This window comes from Coregonus lavaretus, assembly GCF_964263955.1.
Source record: "Coregonus lavaretus genome assembly, contig: HAP1_SCAFFOLD_424, whole genome shotgun sequence".
In the NCBI taxonomy this organism is placed as follows: Eukaryota; Metazoa; Chordata; class Actinopteri; order Salmoniformes; family Salmonidae; genus Coregonus; species Coregonus lavaretus.
This window is the reverse complement of record NW_028166348.1, coordinates 134,436-153,385: the sequence shown is the minus strand read 5'-3', so window position 1 is coordinate 153,385 and position 18,950 is coordinate 134,436. Positions and strand designations below refer to the sequence as shown.

At 43.8% G+C, this 18,950-nt stretch overlaps 2 protein-coding genes across 2 annotated transcripts; both read right to left on the bottom strand.

The window, feature by feature from the left end:
- Positions 1-386: 386 nt before the first annotated feature.
- LOC311114844 (endoplasmic reticulum membrane protein complex subunit 7-like) lies at positions 387-9,840 on the bottom strand. The gene is made up of 5 exons (XM_084190071.1): positions 9,477-9,840; positions 8,662-8,781; positions 3,087-3,225; positions 1,447-1,527; positions 387-1,187 (listed from the first exon to the last, which is right to left on the bottom strand). Exons 1-5 carry the CDS (start codon positions 9,710-9,712, stop codon positions 1,032-1,034), a joined length of 732 nt encoding a protein of 243 aa, XP_084046197.1. The 5' UTR covers positions 9,713-9,840; the 3' UTR covers positions 387-1,031.
- A 19-nt stretch (positions 9,841-9,859) lies between these two features.
- LOC311114842 (KATNB1-like protein 1) lies at positions 9,860-18,463 on the bottom strand. Its single transcript, XM_084190070.1, has 10 exons — positions 18,284-18,463; positions 16,868-16,987; positions 16,540-16,577; positions 16,030-16,321; positions 15,539-15,654; positions 15,370-15,420; positions 15,183-15,272; positions 14,989-15,093; positions 11,270-11,363; positions 9,860-11,077 (listed from the first exon to the last, which is right to left on the bottom strand). Exons 2-10 carry the CDS (start codon positions 16,976-16,978, stop codon positions 11,045-11,047), a joined length of 930 nt encoding a protein of 309 aa, XP_084046196.1. The 5' UTR covers positions 16,979-16,987; positions 18,284-18,463; the 3' UTR covers positions 9,860-11,044.
- Positions 18,464-18,950: the final 487 nt, after the last annotated feature.

Genomic DNA, 18,950 nt, shown 5'->3' with positions numbered 1-18,950 from the left:
CATATTATTATTTATTATTACTTTATGTTGGTTAAGCACTGACCGGACTGATTCATTTTTCATCAATGCTTATTAAAATCAGTGACGTTCCACATCCCCATAATAACCTTCAGACATTCCAATGAGAGTTTTAGAACACGACCGAGTCAAAGAGAGGGAACACACGATAGCGAATGTCGGCCGTGCGCAGTAGATAAACTGCTGCGTGTAGGTGAACGGTGGTGATTCAACACGTAGTCGACAGGAAATGAAAAAGAAAATGGAGGGTGGATGTTCTATGGTCAGAGGCGATAGGACAGCAAACCCGCTGAGCACTGCCAACGTTCTTTATGGTGTTTCCTCTGCAAGGAACACACTATCCACAGGACAACTGAGAAGGAGACAGCTTCACCATCTATATTTTATTTTACCTTGGTATTTAAATAAGTCTGTTTAATAATTCAAATGCAATACATTTTAAAGTCCATTCACAGTCATATTACCTTTGGCCCTAACTCAGAAAAAGAAGAACATCTCTGAAAATTGATATAAGCTCTCATTCAAGTAGTTGAAGAATTAGAATTGACATACGACTGATGCCGCAGAACAGTAGTACACACCAGAGGGTTGTTAGACACAGTTAGTATCCCATCTATCCAATGAGACGAGGGTTAAACGATGAGGAGTACATGAAGGGACCAAGCAGGCATAACAAAGTCACTCATAGGTACAATGCAAAACATCAAAGAGTAAAATCTTTCTTTCTTTCATATCGAGTTGAAGTTAGCAGTGCAAAAAAATACAAATACAAATAAACATCCATCTCAAGCCTTCTGATATCCTCAGTCATTTCACGTACAGATAACCAGACTTGTATTTCAGACAAGGAAAAAAAACCTGCTCAAAAAACAATTGTACAGACGAATGAAAAAGCTATTAAAAAAAAAAATCGTATTATTATCATTTCCATGGCATAACCAGTTAAGAGTGGTTCCTCAGGCCCGGGGTGGTGACCCAGGGTGGTGACCCAGGGAGCATGTAACATTCTGGTACTACCTCCTCTTGACTGCCGGGCGGCCACTAGCCTTGCTGCCAGCTACAGCCTTGCTGCTGGAGCCCTTGGAGCCGGAGAACAGCTTGGTCATGAACTCAGACACGTCAGGTAGCTCAGGGTTGGGGTTCAGCATGTTCATTGACTGCTCCATTTCCTGGGAAGGGAGAGAGGAACCAATGAATAGACATGATTAGTATCACACAGGTAAGACGTGTGCTTCACATTGGCGGTGGATGAGGTAAGTTCCCCCTTACGGACAACTGCTAGGCGATATATGGAGACGTAAGCAATACACTATTGTAAGGGGGAGAGAGCCTAGGCAATGTAACAAAGAACGTATGTGACACGTCCATCAGCTGAAATTCCACAGATCATTCGTTTGATTACTTGTGACATCAGAGGCTACTATTTACCTTTCTCATCTCAGGGTCGTTGGTGTTGACAACCTTAGGTAGCAAGACGATAATCAGCAGAGGAAGGACCATCATCATGACCTGGGGAAACAGAGATGTATTAAACAGCAGAGGAAGGACCGTCATCATGACCCGGGGAAACAGAGACATGTATTAAACAGCAGAGGAAGGACCATCATCATGACCCGGGGAAACAGAGACATGTATTAAACAGCAGAGGAAGGACCATCATCATGACCCGGGGAAACAGAGACATGTATTAAACAGCAGAGGAAGGACCATCATCATGACCCGGGGAAACAGAGATGTATTAAACAGCAGAGGAAGGACCGTCATCATGACCCGGGGAAACAGAGACATGTATTAAACAGCAGAGGAAGGACCGTCATCATGACCCGGGGAAACAGAGATGTATTAAACAGCAGAGGAAGGACCGTCATCATGACCCGGGGAAACAGAGACATGTATTAAACAGCAGAGGAAGGACCATCATCATGACCCGGGGAAACAGAGACATGTATTAAACAGCAGAGGAAGGACCATCATCATGACCCGGGGAAACAGAGACATGTATTAAAACAGCAGAGGAAGGACCATCATCATGACCCGGGGAAACAGAGACATGTATTAAACAGCAGAGGAAGGACCATCATCATGACCCGGGGAAACAGAGACATGTATTAAACAGCAGAGGAAGGACCATCATCATGACCCGGGGAAACAGAGACATGTATTAAACAGCAGAGGAAGGACCATCATCATGACCCGGGGAAACAGAGATGTATTAAACAGCAGAGGAAGGACCGTCATCATGACCCGGGGAAACAGAGACATGTATTAAACAGCAGAGGAAGGACCATCATCATGACCCGGGGAAACAGAGACATGTATTAAACAGCAGAGGAAGGACCATCATCATGACCCGGGGAAACAGAGACATGTATTAAAACAGCAGAGGAAGGACCATCATCATGACCCGGGGAAACAGAGACATGTATTAAAACAGCAGAGGAAGGACCATCATCATGACCCGGGAAAACAGAGACATGTATTAAACAGCAGAGGAAGGACCATCATCATGACCCGGGGAAACAGAGACATGTATTAAACAGCAGAGGAAGGACCATCATCATGACCCGGGGAAACAGAGACATGTATTAAACAGCAGAGGAAGGACCATCATCATGACCCGGGGAAACAGAGACATGTATTAAACAGCAGAGGAAGGACCATCATCATGACCCAGGGAAACAGAGATGTATTAAACAGCAGAGGGCACCAGCTTCTATTGTTTCCATCTTATACTTTCTAGATCTCTGTTCTAGGCCTCTGTGCGTCTATTTCTCACTAGTCCATAACATCATGATAATGACATGCAAAAAGGCACTATTCAAATGTCACCTGTTAGGGAGGCATGTGTGCTGAAGGAGCGGTGTGGCATCTTTGGGTGCTTGCATGCGACAGTAAAGCAATTGCCAGACAGTAATACTACAACTATTAGCACAGTAGGACTCAACCAATCACAAAAAGTAGACCTTCACTTTACTCAGCATCTAACGACACAGCATGACCCTCCTAAAGCACAAGCTCCAAAGAGCACAGTTAACGCTGTTCTGTGCATCATTCGCATCTGATCATACCATGGGATTCATGAGGAAGTCGGTCCACCCCCAGGTCTCTCTCTTCATGAAGTAGGTGTGTGGCCCAGATGACCTCAACTGGAGTGGGTAAGGCTGGCGGATCACCTCGGACGTCTTGATGAAGTTCACCAGGCGGGCCCTGTGTAGTCAACCACAGCTTAGACATTGAGTCGTCTCCTTCCCTGCCATGTACACTAGCTATAAGCCTGGCAGAGGATAGACATCAAAGGCCCTTCTCCCGGACACAGAATAAGACTAGTCTCAGACTTAAGAGGCACTTTCAAATGGGAAATCGGCCACAAGTATGAGGACAAAACACGTAGTTTTGTTTGCCTCCCTCAACGACCCTCACACCCTGCACAGAACTACCAACTAGAGCTGACCCCAATTTGTCGACTGGCCGATTGTTTGGTCGGTAGGCTGTTGGTCAACCAATAATTTTTTGGGTCAAGCAGTAACATACATACATACACACACATATATATACACACACACACACACACACACAGTGGGGAAAAAAAGTATTTAGTCAGCCACCAATTGTGCAAGTTATCCCACTTAAAAAGATGACAGGCCTGTAATTTTCATCATAGGTACACGTCAACTATGACAGACAAAATGAGAAAGAAAATTCCAGAAAATCACATTGTAGGATTTTTTATGAATTTATTTGCAAATTATGGTGGAAAATAAGAATTTGGTCAATAACAAAAGTTTCTCAATACTTTGTTATGTACCCTTTGTTGGCAATGACACAGGTCAAACGATTTCTGTAAGTCTTCACAAGGTTTTCACACACTATTGCTGGTATTTTGGCCCATTCCTCCATGCAGATCTCCTCTAGAGCAGTGATGTTTTGGGGCTGTCGCTGGGCAACACGGACTTTCAACTCCCTCCAAAGATTTTCTATGGGGTTGAGATCTGGAGACTGGCTAGGCCACTCCAGGACCTTGAAATGCTTCTTACGAAGCCACTCCTTCGTTGCTCGGGCGGTGTGTTTGGGATCATTGTCATGCTGAAAGACCCAGCCACGTTTCATCTTCAATGCCCTTGCTGATGGAAGGAGGTTTTCACTCAAAATCTCACGATACATGGCCCCATTCATTCTTTCCTTTACACGGATCAGTCGTCCTGGTCCCTTTGCAGAAAAACAGCCCCAAAGCATGATGTTTCCACCCCCATGCTTCACAGTAGGTATGGTGTTCTTTGGATGCAACTCAGCATTATTTGTCCTCCAAACACGACGAGTTGTGTTTTTACCAAAAAGTTCTATTTTGGTTTCATCTGACCATATGATATTCTCCCAATCCTCTTCTGGATCATCCAAATGCACTCTAGCAAACTTCAGACGGGCCTGGACATGTACTGGCTTAAGCAGGGGGACACATCTGGCACTGCAGGATTTGAGTCCCTGGCGGCGTAGTGTGTTACTGATGGTAGGCTTTGTTACTTTGGTCCCAGCTCTCTGCAGGTCATTCACTAGGTCCCCCCGTGTGGTTCTGGGATTTTTGCTCACCGTTCTTGTGATCATTTTGACCCCACGGGGTGAGATCTTGCGTGGAGCCCCAGATCGAGGGAGATTATCAGTGGTCTTGTATGTCTTCCATTTCCTAATAATTGCTCCCACAGTTGATTTCTTCAAACCAAGCTGCTTACCTAGGATTCAGTCTTCCCAGCAGATTCAGTCTTCCCAGCCTGGTGCAGGTCTACAATTTTGTTTCTGGTGTCCTTTGACAGCTCTTTGGTCTTGGCCATAGTGGGGTTTGGAGTGTGACTGTTTGAGGTTGTGGACAGGTGTCTTTTATACTGATAACAAGTTCAAACAGGTGCCATTAATACAGGTAACGAGTGGAGGACAGAGGAGCCTCTTAAAGAAGAAGTTACAGGTCTGTGAGAGCCAGAAATATTGCTTGTTTGTAGGTGACCAAATACTTATTTTCCACCATAATTTGCAAATAAATTCATAAAAAATCCTACAATGTGATTTTCTGGATTTTTTTCTCTCAACTTGTCTGTCATAGTTGACGTGTACCTATGATGAAAATTACAGGCCTCTCATCTTTTTAAGTGGGAGAACTTGCACAATTGGTGGCTGACTAAATACTTTTTTCCCCCACTGTACATACACACGTGTATATATATATATATACACTGCTCAAAAAAATAAAGGGAACACTTAAACAACACATCCTAGATCTGAATGAATGAAATAATCTTATGAAATACTTTTTTCTTTACATAGTTGAATGTGCTGACAACAAAATCACACAAAAATTATCAATGGAAATCAAATTTATCAACCCATGGAGGTCTGGATTTGGAGTCACCCTCAAAATTAAAGTGGAAAACCACACTACAGGCTGATCCAACTTTGATGTAATGTCCTTAAAACAAGTCAAAATGAGGCTCAGTAGTGTGTGTGGCCTCCATTTGCCTGTATGACCTCCCTACAACGCCTGGGCATGCTCCTGATGAGGTGGCGGATGGTCTCCTGAGGGATCTCCTCCCAGACCTGGACTAAAGCATCCGCCAACTCCTGGACAGTCTGTGGTGCAACGTGGCGTTGGTGGATGGAGCGAGACATGATGTCCCAGATGTGCTCAATTGGATTCAGGTCTGGGGAACGGGCGGGCGGGCCAGTCCATAGCATCAATGCCTTCCTCTTGCAGGAACTGCTGACACACTCCAGCCACATGAGGTCTAGCATTGTCTTGCATTAGGAGGAACCCAGGGCCAACCGCACCAGCATATGGTCTCACAAGGGGTCTGAGGACCTCATCTCGGTATCTAATGGCAGTCAAGCTACCTCTGGCGAGCACATGGAGGGCTATGCGGCCCCCCAAAGAAATGCCACCCCACACCATGACTGACCCACTGCCAAACCGGTCATGCTGGAGGATGTTGCAGGCAGCAGAACGTTCTCCACGGCGTCTCCAGACTCTTGGTGTTCTCTGGCAAATGCCAAACGTCCTGCACGGTGTTGGGCTGTAAGCACAACCCCCACCTGTGGACGTCGGGCCCTCATACCACCCTGTTTCTGACCGTTTGAGCAGACACATGCACATTTGTGGCCTGCTGGAGGTCATTTTGCAGGGCTCTGGCAGTGCTCCTCCTGCTCCTCCTTGCACAAAGGCAGAGGTAGCGGTCCTGCTGCTGGGTTGTTGCCCTCCTACGGCCTCCTCCACGTCTCCTGATGTACTGGCCTGTCTCCTGGTAGCGCCTCCATGCTCTGGACACTACGCTGACAGACACAGCAAACCTTCTTGCCACAGCTCGCATTGATGTGCCATCCTGGATGAGCTGCACTACCTGAGCCACTTGTGTGGGTTGTAGACTCCATCTCATGCTACAACTAGAGTGAAAGCACCGCCAGCATTCAAAAGTGACCAAAACATCAGCCAGGAAGCATAGGAACTGAGAAGTGGTCTGTGGTCACCACCTGCAGAACCACTTCTTTATTGGGGGTGTCTTGCTAATTGCCTATAATTTCCACCTGTTGTCTATTCCATTTGCACAACAGCATGTGAAATTTATTGTCAATCAGTGTTGCTTCCTAAGTGGACAGTTTGATTTCACAGAAGTGTGATTGACTTGGAGTTACATTGTGTTGTTTAAGTGTTCCCTTAATTTTTTTGAGCAGTGTATATACACACATATACATATATATATATATATATACATATATACATATATATATATATATATATATATATATATATATATATATATATATACATACACACACACATATATACACACACACACACACACATACATATATATATATATACACAGTGAAGGAAAAAAGTATTTGATCCCCTGCTGATTTTGTACGTTTGCCCACTGACAAAGAAATGATCAGTCTATAATTTTAGACATAGGCTAGCTGGCCTGCGCAATTGTAGGCATATAAATGTGCCCATTTGGGGATCTGATAGTATTTCTGATTGGCTTAACGCACCACTACTAATGACCTGCGGAGCTTCTCAAAGTCTGTTTTTACATCCATTGAGAATTACAATAGCTACTCAATGTATTTGAAAAATATTGGATTTGGCATGGGTCCTCAGATCCTCACAAATGTCTACAGCTGCACCATCGAGAGAATCTTGACTGGTTGCATCACCGCCTGTGGTAAGGCAACTGCTTGGCCTTTGACCGCAAGGCACTACAGAGGGTAGTGCTTATGACCCAGTACATCACCAAGCTTCCTGCCATCCAGGACCTCTATACCAGGTGGTGTCAGAGGAAGGCCCTAAAAATTGTCAAAGACTCCAGTCACCCAAGTCATGGACTGTTCTCTCTGCTACCGCACGGCAAGCGGTACCGGAGCACCAAGTCTAGGTCCAAAAGGCTTCTTAACAGCTTCTAACCCCAAGCCATAAGACTCCTGAACAGCTAATCAAATGGCTACACTGACTATTTGCATTGACCCTCCCCCCCCAATTTTACACTGCTGCTACTCTAAGTTTATCATCTATGCATAGTCACTTTACCTACATGTACATATTACCTTGACTAACCGGTGCCCCCGCACATTGACTCTGTACCGGTACCCCCTGTATATAGCCTTGTTACTGTTATTTTATTGTTGCTCTTTAATTATTCGTTATTTTTCTATTTCCTTCTGTTTTCTTTATTATTATTTTTACTTCAGTTTATTTTTGTAAATACTTTAACTTATTTTTCATAAAACTGCATTGTTGGTTAATGGCTTGTAAGTAAGCATTTCACATTTCACTCACTCTACACATGCCACAATCAACAGCCTGATCAACTGTGTCGCGCTGCATAAGGCAAATGGTGGTCACACCAGCTACTGACTGGTTTTCTGATCCATGCCCCTACCTTAAAAAAAAAAAAAGTATCTGTGACCAACAGATGCATCTGTATTCGTAGTCATGTAAAATCAATAGCTTTGGGCCTAATTCATTTATTTCAATTGACTGATTTCCTTATATGAACTGTAACTCAGTAAAATCTTTGAAATTGTTGCATGTTACGTTTATATTTGTGTTCAGTACATAAGCAAATCTTGTCTGCTAAATGAACTAGCGTAGCCCACAGCCATACTGTATGGCAGGGTTCTTCAATTCCGGTCCTGGGGGGCCGAAACACCTGTTTTTCATCCTCTCCTTCTAATCAGGGGCTAATTCAGACCTGGGACACCAGGTGAGTGCAATTAACTACCAGGTAGAAATAAAAAACAGAAGTGTTTCGGCCCTCCAGGACCGGAATTGAAGAACCTGCTGTATGGCATAGCCAGATCAGGGCCTAACATAAGGACGACTCAGCATATGCAATTCTGTTCTTCTGAAATAGGCTACATTTTCTTAATATCATGTTTCTTTAGACTTGCCTAAAATAATGGATTTATTGAGATGGTGTAGGCTATTTTAAATGGATTTATTAGACCTTTTAAAATGTAGATATTCCAAAAGGTCTATATCAGTTGCTTGTAGGCGATGTTAAACTTGTTTATGTTAATTAACGGTAAATTACCAGAGACCAGCAGTTATTTGCATGACAGTTACCGGCTGACAAAATTTCAAGACCGCCACAGCCCTAACTGTACCTCATTTTCCCCTTAGACGTGATGTCCACACGGACTGCTTCAAATTTGTATCCAGGTGAGATCACTTCCACAACGTAGGATCCAGAGGGAACATCATTAACAACGAAACTTCCATCAGTTCTGCAGAGAGAGTAAGTCAGGGGTTTCAAAGGCATCAATAACCATCATCATACTGTAGCCATGCTCAGTTTGATCTAGCATTATAATGTAGCTAAATCGATTCATAACAGGTGTTGGGGCCCCTTGGCCAGAGTGGGAGCTGTATCAAAGTGGGGGAGGATATTAGAACAAATGGTGTAGGGCCACTGTCAATGGCCAAGGTGCATAAAGTCAAGATGGAGGAATTCAATGGAGTACACTGTTTAATACGGCGAACTTAGCAAATGAGGCATTTGAAAGATGGAGGCAGCCATCTTTATGAATGTCCGCTATTCTTAATAATTAGTTAACCAGCTAGCTACGTTAGCTAACATGATAATGCTGGACACTAAGCAGTCTCAATTAGCTCTCCATCTCAATCACCTGTAGCTCAGCTGGTAGAGCACGGCGCTTGTGACGCCAGGGTAGTGGGTTCGATCCCCGGGACCACCCATACACAAAAATGTATGCACGCATGACTGTAAGTCGCTTTGGATAAAAGCGTTTGCTAAATGGCTTATTATTATAACACCGATAACGTTAGCTAGCTGTCAACTAAAAACTAGGCTAGCAGCAAACGAGGATAGCCTTTAGTGTGAGCACAGGGCCCCGGTTAGCGTTAGCCCTTAGTTAGCACAACAATCCATGTTTTTCGTCGTCCAAGCCTACAGTATTACCTCAAGAAGCCTATATACTCTTCTCCCTCTACCGTGACTCGGGCTGACGAAATCCAGTCTTGAGTTTTCACCCCAGGAACGATTGCCCGACCCTCGATTTTGAAACGATCTCCGTTTGGTTGAACAGATCCACCCGTCGCGATAGGCCCCGAATCCATATCACTGAAACAGCACGCTAAAATAAACATAGCCTGTAGAAAGAGGCATACTTCTGATAGTCTAACCTGCAGCAACATGTTTGCTTGCAGTATTTCAACAACGGTACGTGTTCTATTGGTAAATAACTATAATAGATTCGCTGAAATCATGTAGCCGATGAGCAGGTGAATGTTTTGCATCCGCTGTCTGTGTTGCCTCTGCAGTTGGGAAATGCTGACGTCACCTACATTTTCGAAAAACTTTATTGACACTCACGGAAATACGCACTTTCCCTGTGTAAACATACTCAGGGGTGTAAACTGAGATCTGTCGATAGTAAAAACATTTCATTGGTGGAACGAAAGTAAACAAATGATAATGGACATTTAAGAGCTAGTTTGTTTTTCCTCAATTTCAAAGCCATTGTCCCATTATCCTGTAATGACAAACGTTACTGCCTGAACTAAAATTAGAAGCCTCAGAGCATTTTCTTCCAAGTACAAACTTTTTGGACATGGAAGTGACACTAACAGTATAGCAAGATTCAGATGGACATCTTTCCCCATTTAGGTCTTTGCTCAAACAGAAGCTAAATGTTTTCATAAAACTGGTGCAGTGAGTCTTTCTTTTCCTAACAATAGCTGTTCTCAGAAAAATAGCATTTGCTGTCAAATATTGTCTTATATCACCATGGGCATAACAGAAGAATATAACGTTTATGTGGCCACTATGTTTTGAGAAATAATTCATTTGACAGATTTTTGCTAATTTATTTTAAAGATTAAAAGAATCACTGTATTTACACTTTTACAGTCAAACGTCACTCATGAACAGAAAAAAAAAAAACGAAAACAAGAAAAGCTCTCATAACTTAAGACTGCAGCAGTTAGTTTCAAGTTCTTAATTCAGGACATGAGGGAAGAAATAAGAACTGAAACCAGGAAGGGGCGTTCATTACGTTACATCCATAATCCGTGTAGGTTTGCACACCATGGTGAAGAGTGCTGTGGTGGTGCGAAAGAGCTTGGCACTTCACAGAGCAGCCCAGAGCCAGTCTTAGTGTGTCCTATTCCGGTCAAAAGTAGTGCACTATAGAGGAAATAGGGTACGTTGTCGACTCAGTCTCAGTCTCATGGAGGTCGATTGAAGTATTGCCCCTTCGCAAGACATCGATCCACTTCAATGTGAAGCAGGAATTCCAGTTTTTTTCAGAAAGAAAAGTTCCTTCCTCCATTGTAAGTGTCTCTCTAGTTGTGATTGAGCGTGGGGAGTTGCTCAGTCTGAATCACTGATTTCATCAATCCACATAGAATAGAACAGGGTTCCTGTCTGTGTGTGGAACATGGTCTTGTCTTTAGTCTCCAGGTAATGTTGAAACAGCTCTATCCGGCAGTAGTGGTCGCTTCCTCAGTGCTACATTGATTGATTGGTCAATGCAGTTGTGATAAGTAAGACTCAATGGCCTGGTGAGAGAGAAGAGAGAAGTGAGAGAAGTCAAGCTAGACTCCATTGCCTGAAATGAACAAAGTTAAAAGGAGGTGAGAAGTTTGACTTTGCAGGTGAAATGTTGATCTATTCTTGGCAGAAAGGCTTCAACAATATCTCTCTGTTAGCCTCATGGATCAATAGCATTAAGGGTAGCAATGACACCTTACCTTTGCCATCTCTCCTGTAGTTCCTGGAACTAAACTTAACTGGGGTCCCTCCTCCCAGAACTCCTTCAGCTGCTGCTTCATGACTTGGAGGTTCCTGCAAAACAGACATACAGTGGGTATTATAAGTATTCACCCCCCTATTTGTCATTGATCTACACAAAATACAGCTTTTTTTTTTTTAACTAAAATAGTCGTTGCATAAGTATTCACCCCCTTTGTTTAGGTAAGCATAAAATACTTCAGGAGTAAAATGTGGCTTAACAAGTAACATAATAAGTTACATGGACTCTGAAGTAATAGGGATTTACATTTTTTAAAATGACTACCCCTTCCTCTGTTCCCCATACACACATACATACCTGGTCAAAAGATTTAGTACACACCTCCATTTTTCCATTTTTTATTGAAATTCACAGTTTAATGTCTTAATGTACTCTGAAATTAAAGCATAGAACAAATAAACAATTGGAGACAAAAAAGCAATCATGGAATCGTTTTGTTTAACAAAATGTAAGTTTTACTCATCAAAGTAGCCACCTTTTGCAGACACAACAGCCTCGTGGCATTCGGAAAGTTCTTCCCAACACTGTTGCAGAAGTTCCCACAAATGTGTTGCACTTGTAGGTTGCTTTGCTTTCACCCTTCTGCCCAGTTCATCCCAAACCAGCTCAACGGGGTTTAAGTCTGGAGACTGTGCTGGCCATTCCATGTTTTAAAGCCTACTATCTTGTTATTTTCTTCTAAGGTAGTTCTGACAGCCTGGAGGTGTGTTCTGGGTCATTATCTTGCTGTAGGATGAACCACTGACCAACTAGGCGTTCACCAGAGGTTATTGCATGGCGCTGCACAATGCTGTGGTAGCCGTTTTGGTTCAGGGTGCCACTCACTCTGTGCAAGTCGCCGACTCTGGATCCAGCAAAAGAGCCCCAGACCATCACGCTTGGTGTCACACACTGAGGAACAATCCTTTCGCCTACTCGGCGGGGTACAAAAACCCTGCGCGATTACATTTTTACATTTTAGTCATTTAGCAGACGCTCTTATCCAGAGCGACTTACAGTTAGTGCATACATTTTTATTTTTTTTTTCTCATACTGGCCCCCCGTGGGAATCGAACCTACAACCCTGGCGTTGCAAACGCCATGCTCTACCAACTGAGCTACATCCCTGCTGGCCATTCCCTCCCCTACCCTGGACGACGCTGGGCCAATTGTGCGCCGCCCCATGGGTCTCCCGGTCACGGCCAGCTACGACAGAGCCTGGATTCGAACCAGGATCTCTAGTGACACAGCTCGCACTGCAATGCAGTGCCTTAGACCACTGCGCCACTCGGGAGATGAACCAAAGATTGATGAACCAAAGATTTCAAATTTGGATTAAATCGGTCCATAAGACCTTCCTCCAGTCTTCAGTAGTCCACTGGCGGTGCTTTATGACCCAGGCAAGCCTCTTTTTCTTATTTATCCATCTTAGCAATGGCTTTCTTACTGCCACTCCACCTGTCAAACCTGCAGCTCCAAGTCTTCTCTTCACAGTTGAGACTGAGACTTGCTTACTTCGAACAGTGTTAAGCTGTGCTTGAAGCCGTTGTCCTGTGAGCCGCCTACCACGCAAGCTGTTGACTCTCAGAAACTTGTCCGGAGTTGCCACGTTACAGTTTTGACTAAAATCTGCTTGGAAATCTATAGCAAGACTTGGAAATTGCTGTCTATCCATGATCTCAAACACCATGACAGAGCTTGAAGAACTTTGACAAGAATGGGCAAATATTGCACAATCCAGGTGTACAAAGCTCTTACAGACGTACCCAAGAGTATTCGCTGCCAAAGGTGTTTCTAACATGTATTGACTCAGGGGTGGTGACCTGCCTAAATGACTACCGCCCAGTAGCACTCACGTCGGTAGCCATGAAGTGCTTTGAAAGGCTGGTCATGGCTCACATCAACACCATCATTCCGGAAACCCTAGACTCACTCCAATTCGCATACCGTCCCAACAGATCCAAAGATGACGCAATCCACACTGCCGCTTTCCCACCTGGACAAAAGGAACACCTATGTGAGAATGCTGTTCATTGACTACAGCTCAGCGTTCAACACCATAGTGCCCACAAAACTCATCACTAAGCCAAGGACCCTGGGACTAAACATCTCCCTCTGCAACTGGATCTTGGACTTCCTGACGGGTCGCCCCCAGGTGGTAAGGGTAGGCAACAACACATCTGCCACACTGATTCTCAACACGGGGGCCCCTCAGGGGTGCATGCTTAGTCCCCTCCTGTACTCCCTGTTCACCCACGACTGCGTGGCCAAGCACGACTAACACCATCATTAAGTTTGCTGATGACACAACGGTGGTATGCCTGATCACCAACAATGATGAGACAGCCTATAGGGAGGAGGTCAGAGATCTGGCCGTGTGGTGCTAGGACAACAACCTCTCCCTCAACGTGAGCAAGACAAAGGAGCTTATCGTGGAATACAATTAAAGGAGGGCCGAACACGCCCCATTCACATCAACGGGGCTGTAGTTGAGCGGGTTGAGAGCTTCAAGTTCCTTGGTTTCCACATCACCAACAAACTATCCTGGTCCAAGCACACCAAGACAGTCGTGAAGAGGGCACGACAAAGCCTATTCCCCTTCAGGAGACTGAAAAGATTTGGCACGTATCCCCAGAGCCTCAAAAAGTTATACAGCTGCACCGTCGAGAGCATCCTGACAGGTTGCATCACCGCCTGGTATGGCAACTGCTCGGCATCCGACCGTAAGGCGCTACAGAGGGTAGTGCGTACAGCCCAGTACATCACTGGGGCCAAGCTTCCTGCCATCCAGGACCTATATACTAGGCGGTGTCAGAGGAAGGCCCAAAAAATTGTCAAAGACTCCAGCCACCCTAGTCATAGACTGTTCTCTCTGCTACCGCACGGCAAGGGGTACCGGAGCGCCAAGTCTAGGTCCAAAAGGCTCCTTAACAGCTTCTACCCCCAAGCCATAAGACTGCTGAACAATTAATAAAATGGCTACCCGGACTATTTACATTGACACCCTCCTCTTTGTTTTTACACTGCTGCTACTCGCTGTCTATTATCTATGCATAGTCACTTTACCCCTACCTACATGTACAAATTACCTCGACTAACCTGTACCCCCGCACATTGACTCGGTACCGGTACCCCCTGTATATAACCTCGTTATAGTTATTTTAATTGTGTTACTTTCTTTTATTTAGTAAATATTTTTTTTAAATTCTATTTCTTGAACTGCATTGTTGGTTAAGGGCTTCTAAGTAAGCATTTCACTGAAAGGTCTACACCTGTTCGGCGCATGTGACATAACATTTGATTTGAATACTTACTGTATCTAATCAAGGTATTTTAGTGTTTTATTTTTCATTCATCTTCGACAGAGTATTTTGTGAAGATCATTTACAAAAAATGACAAATCAATCAATTTTAATCCCACTTTGTAACAATAAAAAGTGAACAAATGCAAGGGGGTGAATGCTTATGATAGGCACTGTATAAGCATACCCAATTAGGCTTCTAATGTTAAAGGGAGAATAACTGATATGAAGTTAGCATTACCAGGGAAACCAGTTGGGCAACTTTTCAACAACAAACAAAGACAACACGAAGCAAGAGGCTAATCTCCTCCTCTGTCCTGCAGCTATTACATTGCAGACAGGAGAGTGACGAATTCATAAATATCTGTTAACATACCCGTCTTCTGAGCAGCTGTCCTGCAGGCTCTTGCCGTTTGCGGAGAGTTCTGGCCACCATTTCTTAATGACAGACTGAACCCAGTGTAAACCCACAATCAAGTGTCTGGAGAAGGAACAAACAGAAAAACATTGGAATTGAGGTTTCAGCAGGTGGACACAGCAACAGTTCTTAAGTTCCACAGCTGATCTTACTCTTCATATTCACTGGCGAGGATTGATTTGACTTGAGGCAGGAGGTCTACACAACAGCCCAGTGATATGCACGGAGCTTCGTCTTGAAGGCTACGGGAGCAAAACAAGAGAGACAAAATGAACACGTGTCACAAGTTGACTCATCACAGCAATACATGATGATGTTTGATTCAACTGCGATACGCACCTTTTCGTTATAACTGGTAGGCAGTCAAGAAGCACGCCTGTGTCTTCAATTCTATGGAACAAAGACAGACAGTGTTGATTGGACATGAACATGTTGATTAATCATTAACTGTATATATGAAGAAGAAGTCCTTCAAACATGAAAATGGATCAAAAGTCAGTGTTCCTACCTGATCAAGTATGCCACTAGTTCGCTGGCGTTTCTTCGCCATAGTGTCAGAGCTACATTTAGCCGGAGATTTCTTCCAAAAAGCACATGTGTCATTGCATCATGGTCCTTCGATAGCTGGTCAGGAAAGATTCCCATAGGGAGGGGCCGATAAAGAACATGTCAATAAAATCCACTTCAACGATCCAAAGGAAGACAATGCAAGTGACACTTTTCTTCCCGATAAACAAAGTCTACAAATCTATCCCTTGCATCTACCCACTGTGCAAGGAATGGAAAGGTATGGGTAATATGGTGACAATTCCAACCCTCTCAGATCTACACAAGTGCCTAGAGCGTAGGGGCAAGGGTTTGATGTTGGGAATGAACAGTATGTAGCGCAGCAGTGGTCCGTCCCAATGATCGCTCCCTACAGGTCTGCAAACATCAAAGGATCAGGGGACCTATGGGATGGGGTAGGGAGTGAATTGGGGCCGGCTGGTAGTCTCTCACCTCAGTGAAATAATCACTGTACTTGTTTCCCGACCCTGCCATCTTGGAGCCAGCCTCTGAAGCAGAGTTCACGGGGAACACGCAGTTGTCATTGTAGTGTATGGCCTGCACTTCCTCTGGACAGGTCAGTTCATTCTCCTTGTTGGCCATGTCACAGACAGCCCGGCCTGCGGGGGGCGCTCTGCGGCGCACTCCTGAGCTCACCACCACGCTGTGACGCGACGACAACTTCCTCTTGTTGCACGCAGACACTCGTTTGGCTTTGATGTGTGCACAACGAGTCACTGGAAATCTGATGGTTGGAGAAGGAAAAGTCCAGGTGAAGAGAGGTAAGGATTTTGTATTGATACTTGCACTGGTTGAGTAAGTAGACCAGACACTGTGGCAGTGTTTGGGAAAAGTTGGAAAGGTGTTTCAATGTTGGATTTTCCCCAGTGACTGAGCAGATGTGACGGCAGTGCTAGGAATGGCTGCTTGTGCATTGGATTCACATAGACCTGGAAAACTCACCTCTCTTTATCTATTTCTTCCTTATTTAAAAAATCCACCTAAAACAAAAGGATAGGCGATAAACACTCCTACAGTTTTCTTTAAAGAGGCAAATCTTTGACTAGGTTAGTAAACACTTCTTGGTTTATATTCATAACAGAATCACTTTCCGAAGTGTGCATTAGATTGAACACTGGTGAAAATACCTTCTCCTCAATGCTTACATCAATCTAACGCTTTTATTTAAAAGACAGGGATTGCGCAAGTGCACACTGTGGGAAAAGTGCGGAGAATCGGGATGCAATTGGGTACCAAGTTAAACACTTCCCCCCCCTTGAGATCCACTCACCTCCTTCATGTTCTTGTCAGCTGCAGAGTGGATGCTGATGTGATGGAGAAATCCATGAGGTTTGCCGTGGTGGAATTCCCTGCCTTGCCCATCATGACTTCCAGAGGCCATAGTAAGTCACTATTGGAGAGAAAAATGAAAATGTAGTCAACACTGTAAAAGGCATGCATTCATAGTGCACACCAGTCATGCCATATTGTCAAGCCAACCTCCTTAACCCAAAGTTGTCTGGACTGTCACCTCACTTTCTGAAACAATCCCCTTAAAGATTATGCACGAGAAACATACATCCCATCTGTCAAAGCAGTAGTTGCTATGATAATTAAAGTCAGTTACTAGTACTTGTTGTTGTATGAGTTCATGACCTGGTCACACACCTTTTTATAAAACAAGTTTTGTTTATATGATGAGAGTCAGTGCTGCTACTAGCTCTAATACCTCCACTATGTTTCAACTAATTACAGGGGATCAAGTTGGTCTAAATTCAAATTGAGGATTACATCCGGCTGTTGTTGTGCCTGTAATAGGTTTAGCTAGCTAGCATTGTAAACAAGTGCTTGACAACAATGCGCTAGCTAGCTAGCTAGCTAGCGTTAACAACAATAAGGAGGCGTTGGCTATGCTGGCCAATCTACTTCGCTAGCTAGCTAGCTAGCTTCTACTAGAAACAAACTAACTAGCTTGCTAGGTTACAAAGCAGCAAACTGTGTTACATGTTCTTAGTTAGCTACCTAACTAGCTAGAAAGTTAAATACACATTTGTTAACTAGCGTAAATTACGAGTTAACCTTGCCAGCCCACAGTACGCAGCAATGTGTGAGCTGTCAGCTAGCTAGTTAGCTAGTACTTTAGCTACCTAGTTTTCTAGAACAATGAGCTATGAACCCACAGATTAGCTAGATAGCTAAATTAGCTAACTAAGTATCAGTGTAACTAGCTAACCACGAGTCCAATGTTTGGATAGTTAAGTGTCAATATACTAATCTCTTCGGACTGTCAATAACTACAACTTTCTTATCTCTCGTTAACTAACCTAAGGACAGTTGGAAAGCTAATGACAAAAGTGCTAATGAACCTGTGACAGCGTCTATGATGATGATGATGGGCCTAACGTTAGCTGGCTTGCCCCGGAAAGCATTTAACTTGGTCAGGCTAACAGAGTTACAGAGCTCAAAACTAACAACAGAATACAAGTTTACTTTTTACAAGTAGATAGCTAGCTAGTTAAGTTGCCTAACTAGCTAGCTAGTTAAGATTTTGACTACCGATAATGTAGCTTGCTATAGCTAAAAATAGCTAGCTTAGCAAAGGGCGGGTGGCTAGGCAGGCATCTAGCTAGTTTAATTTTCAGGAAACATATGGCTAGAACAAAGTTGATCTAGCAACTAATTCGGTAATTGCAGACATTTTACCAACCGTCACATTTTACGAAATGTCTTGAGTCTCCTCAGAAATGTAGATAGGTATGTCCACGTGGAAGCAGTAAGAAGACAACTGTAGAGTATAATCTTGCAACAAATGTTTAGCTAGCTAGCTTTTCAAGTTGAAAACAGCGTCTGTACTACTCTGCAAGGATCTTGAGATTGATATTGCAATGAAAATAGTGAAATTTTAGCGGCACCTAGAGGTAAAAAGTAGAACTAGCACGTATAATATTTGTCTGTCCTAGTTCGCCATCTAGTGTTAGATATATGGTGCATTTGCACAAGGTGTTACTTCACAAATCAAATCAAATGCTTGTTTACGAGCCCTTCCCGACGATGCATAGTTAAACAATATTTATACAAAGAAAAATAGTAACTCAAGAGGAATAAAATACAGAAGAAAAGAGCTATATACAGGGAGTACCAGTACCAGATCAATGTGCAGGGACATGAGGTATTTGAGGTAGATATGTACTGTATATGAAGGCAGGGTAAAGTGACTAGGCATCAGGATAGATAATAATAAGAGTAAAATAAAGAACAGAGTAGCAGCAGCATATAATGAGTGCTAATGAGACGGCTTCAGGCATTACGCGACATAAGCGGTCGCTTAGGGCACCCGGCTGCTAGGTCTCAACTTACTTTTGAGAGTTAGAATA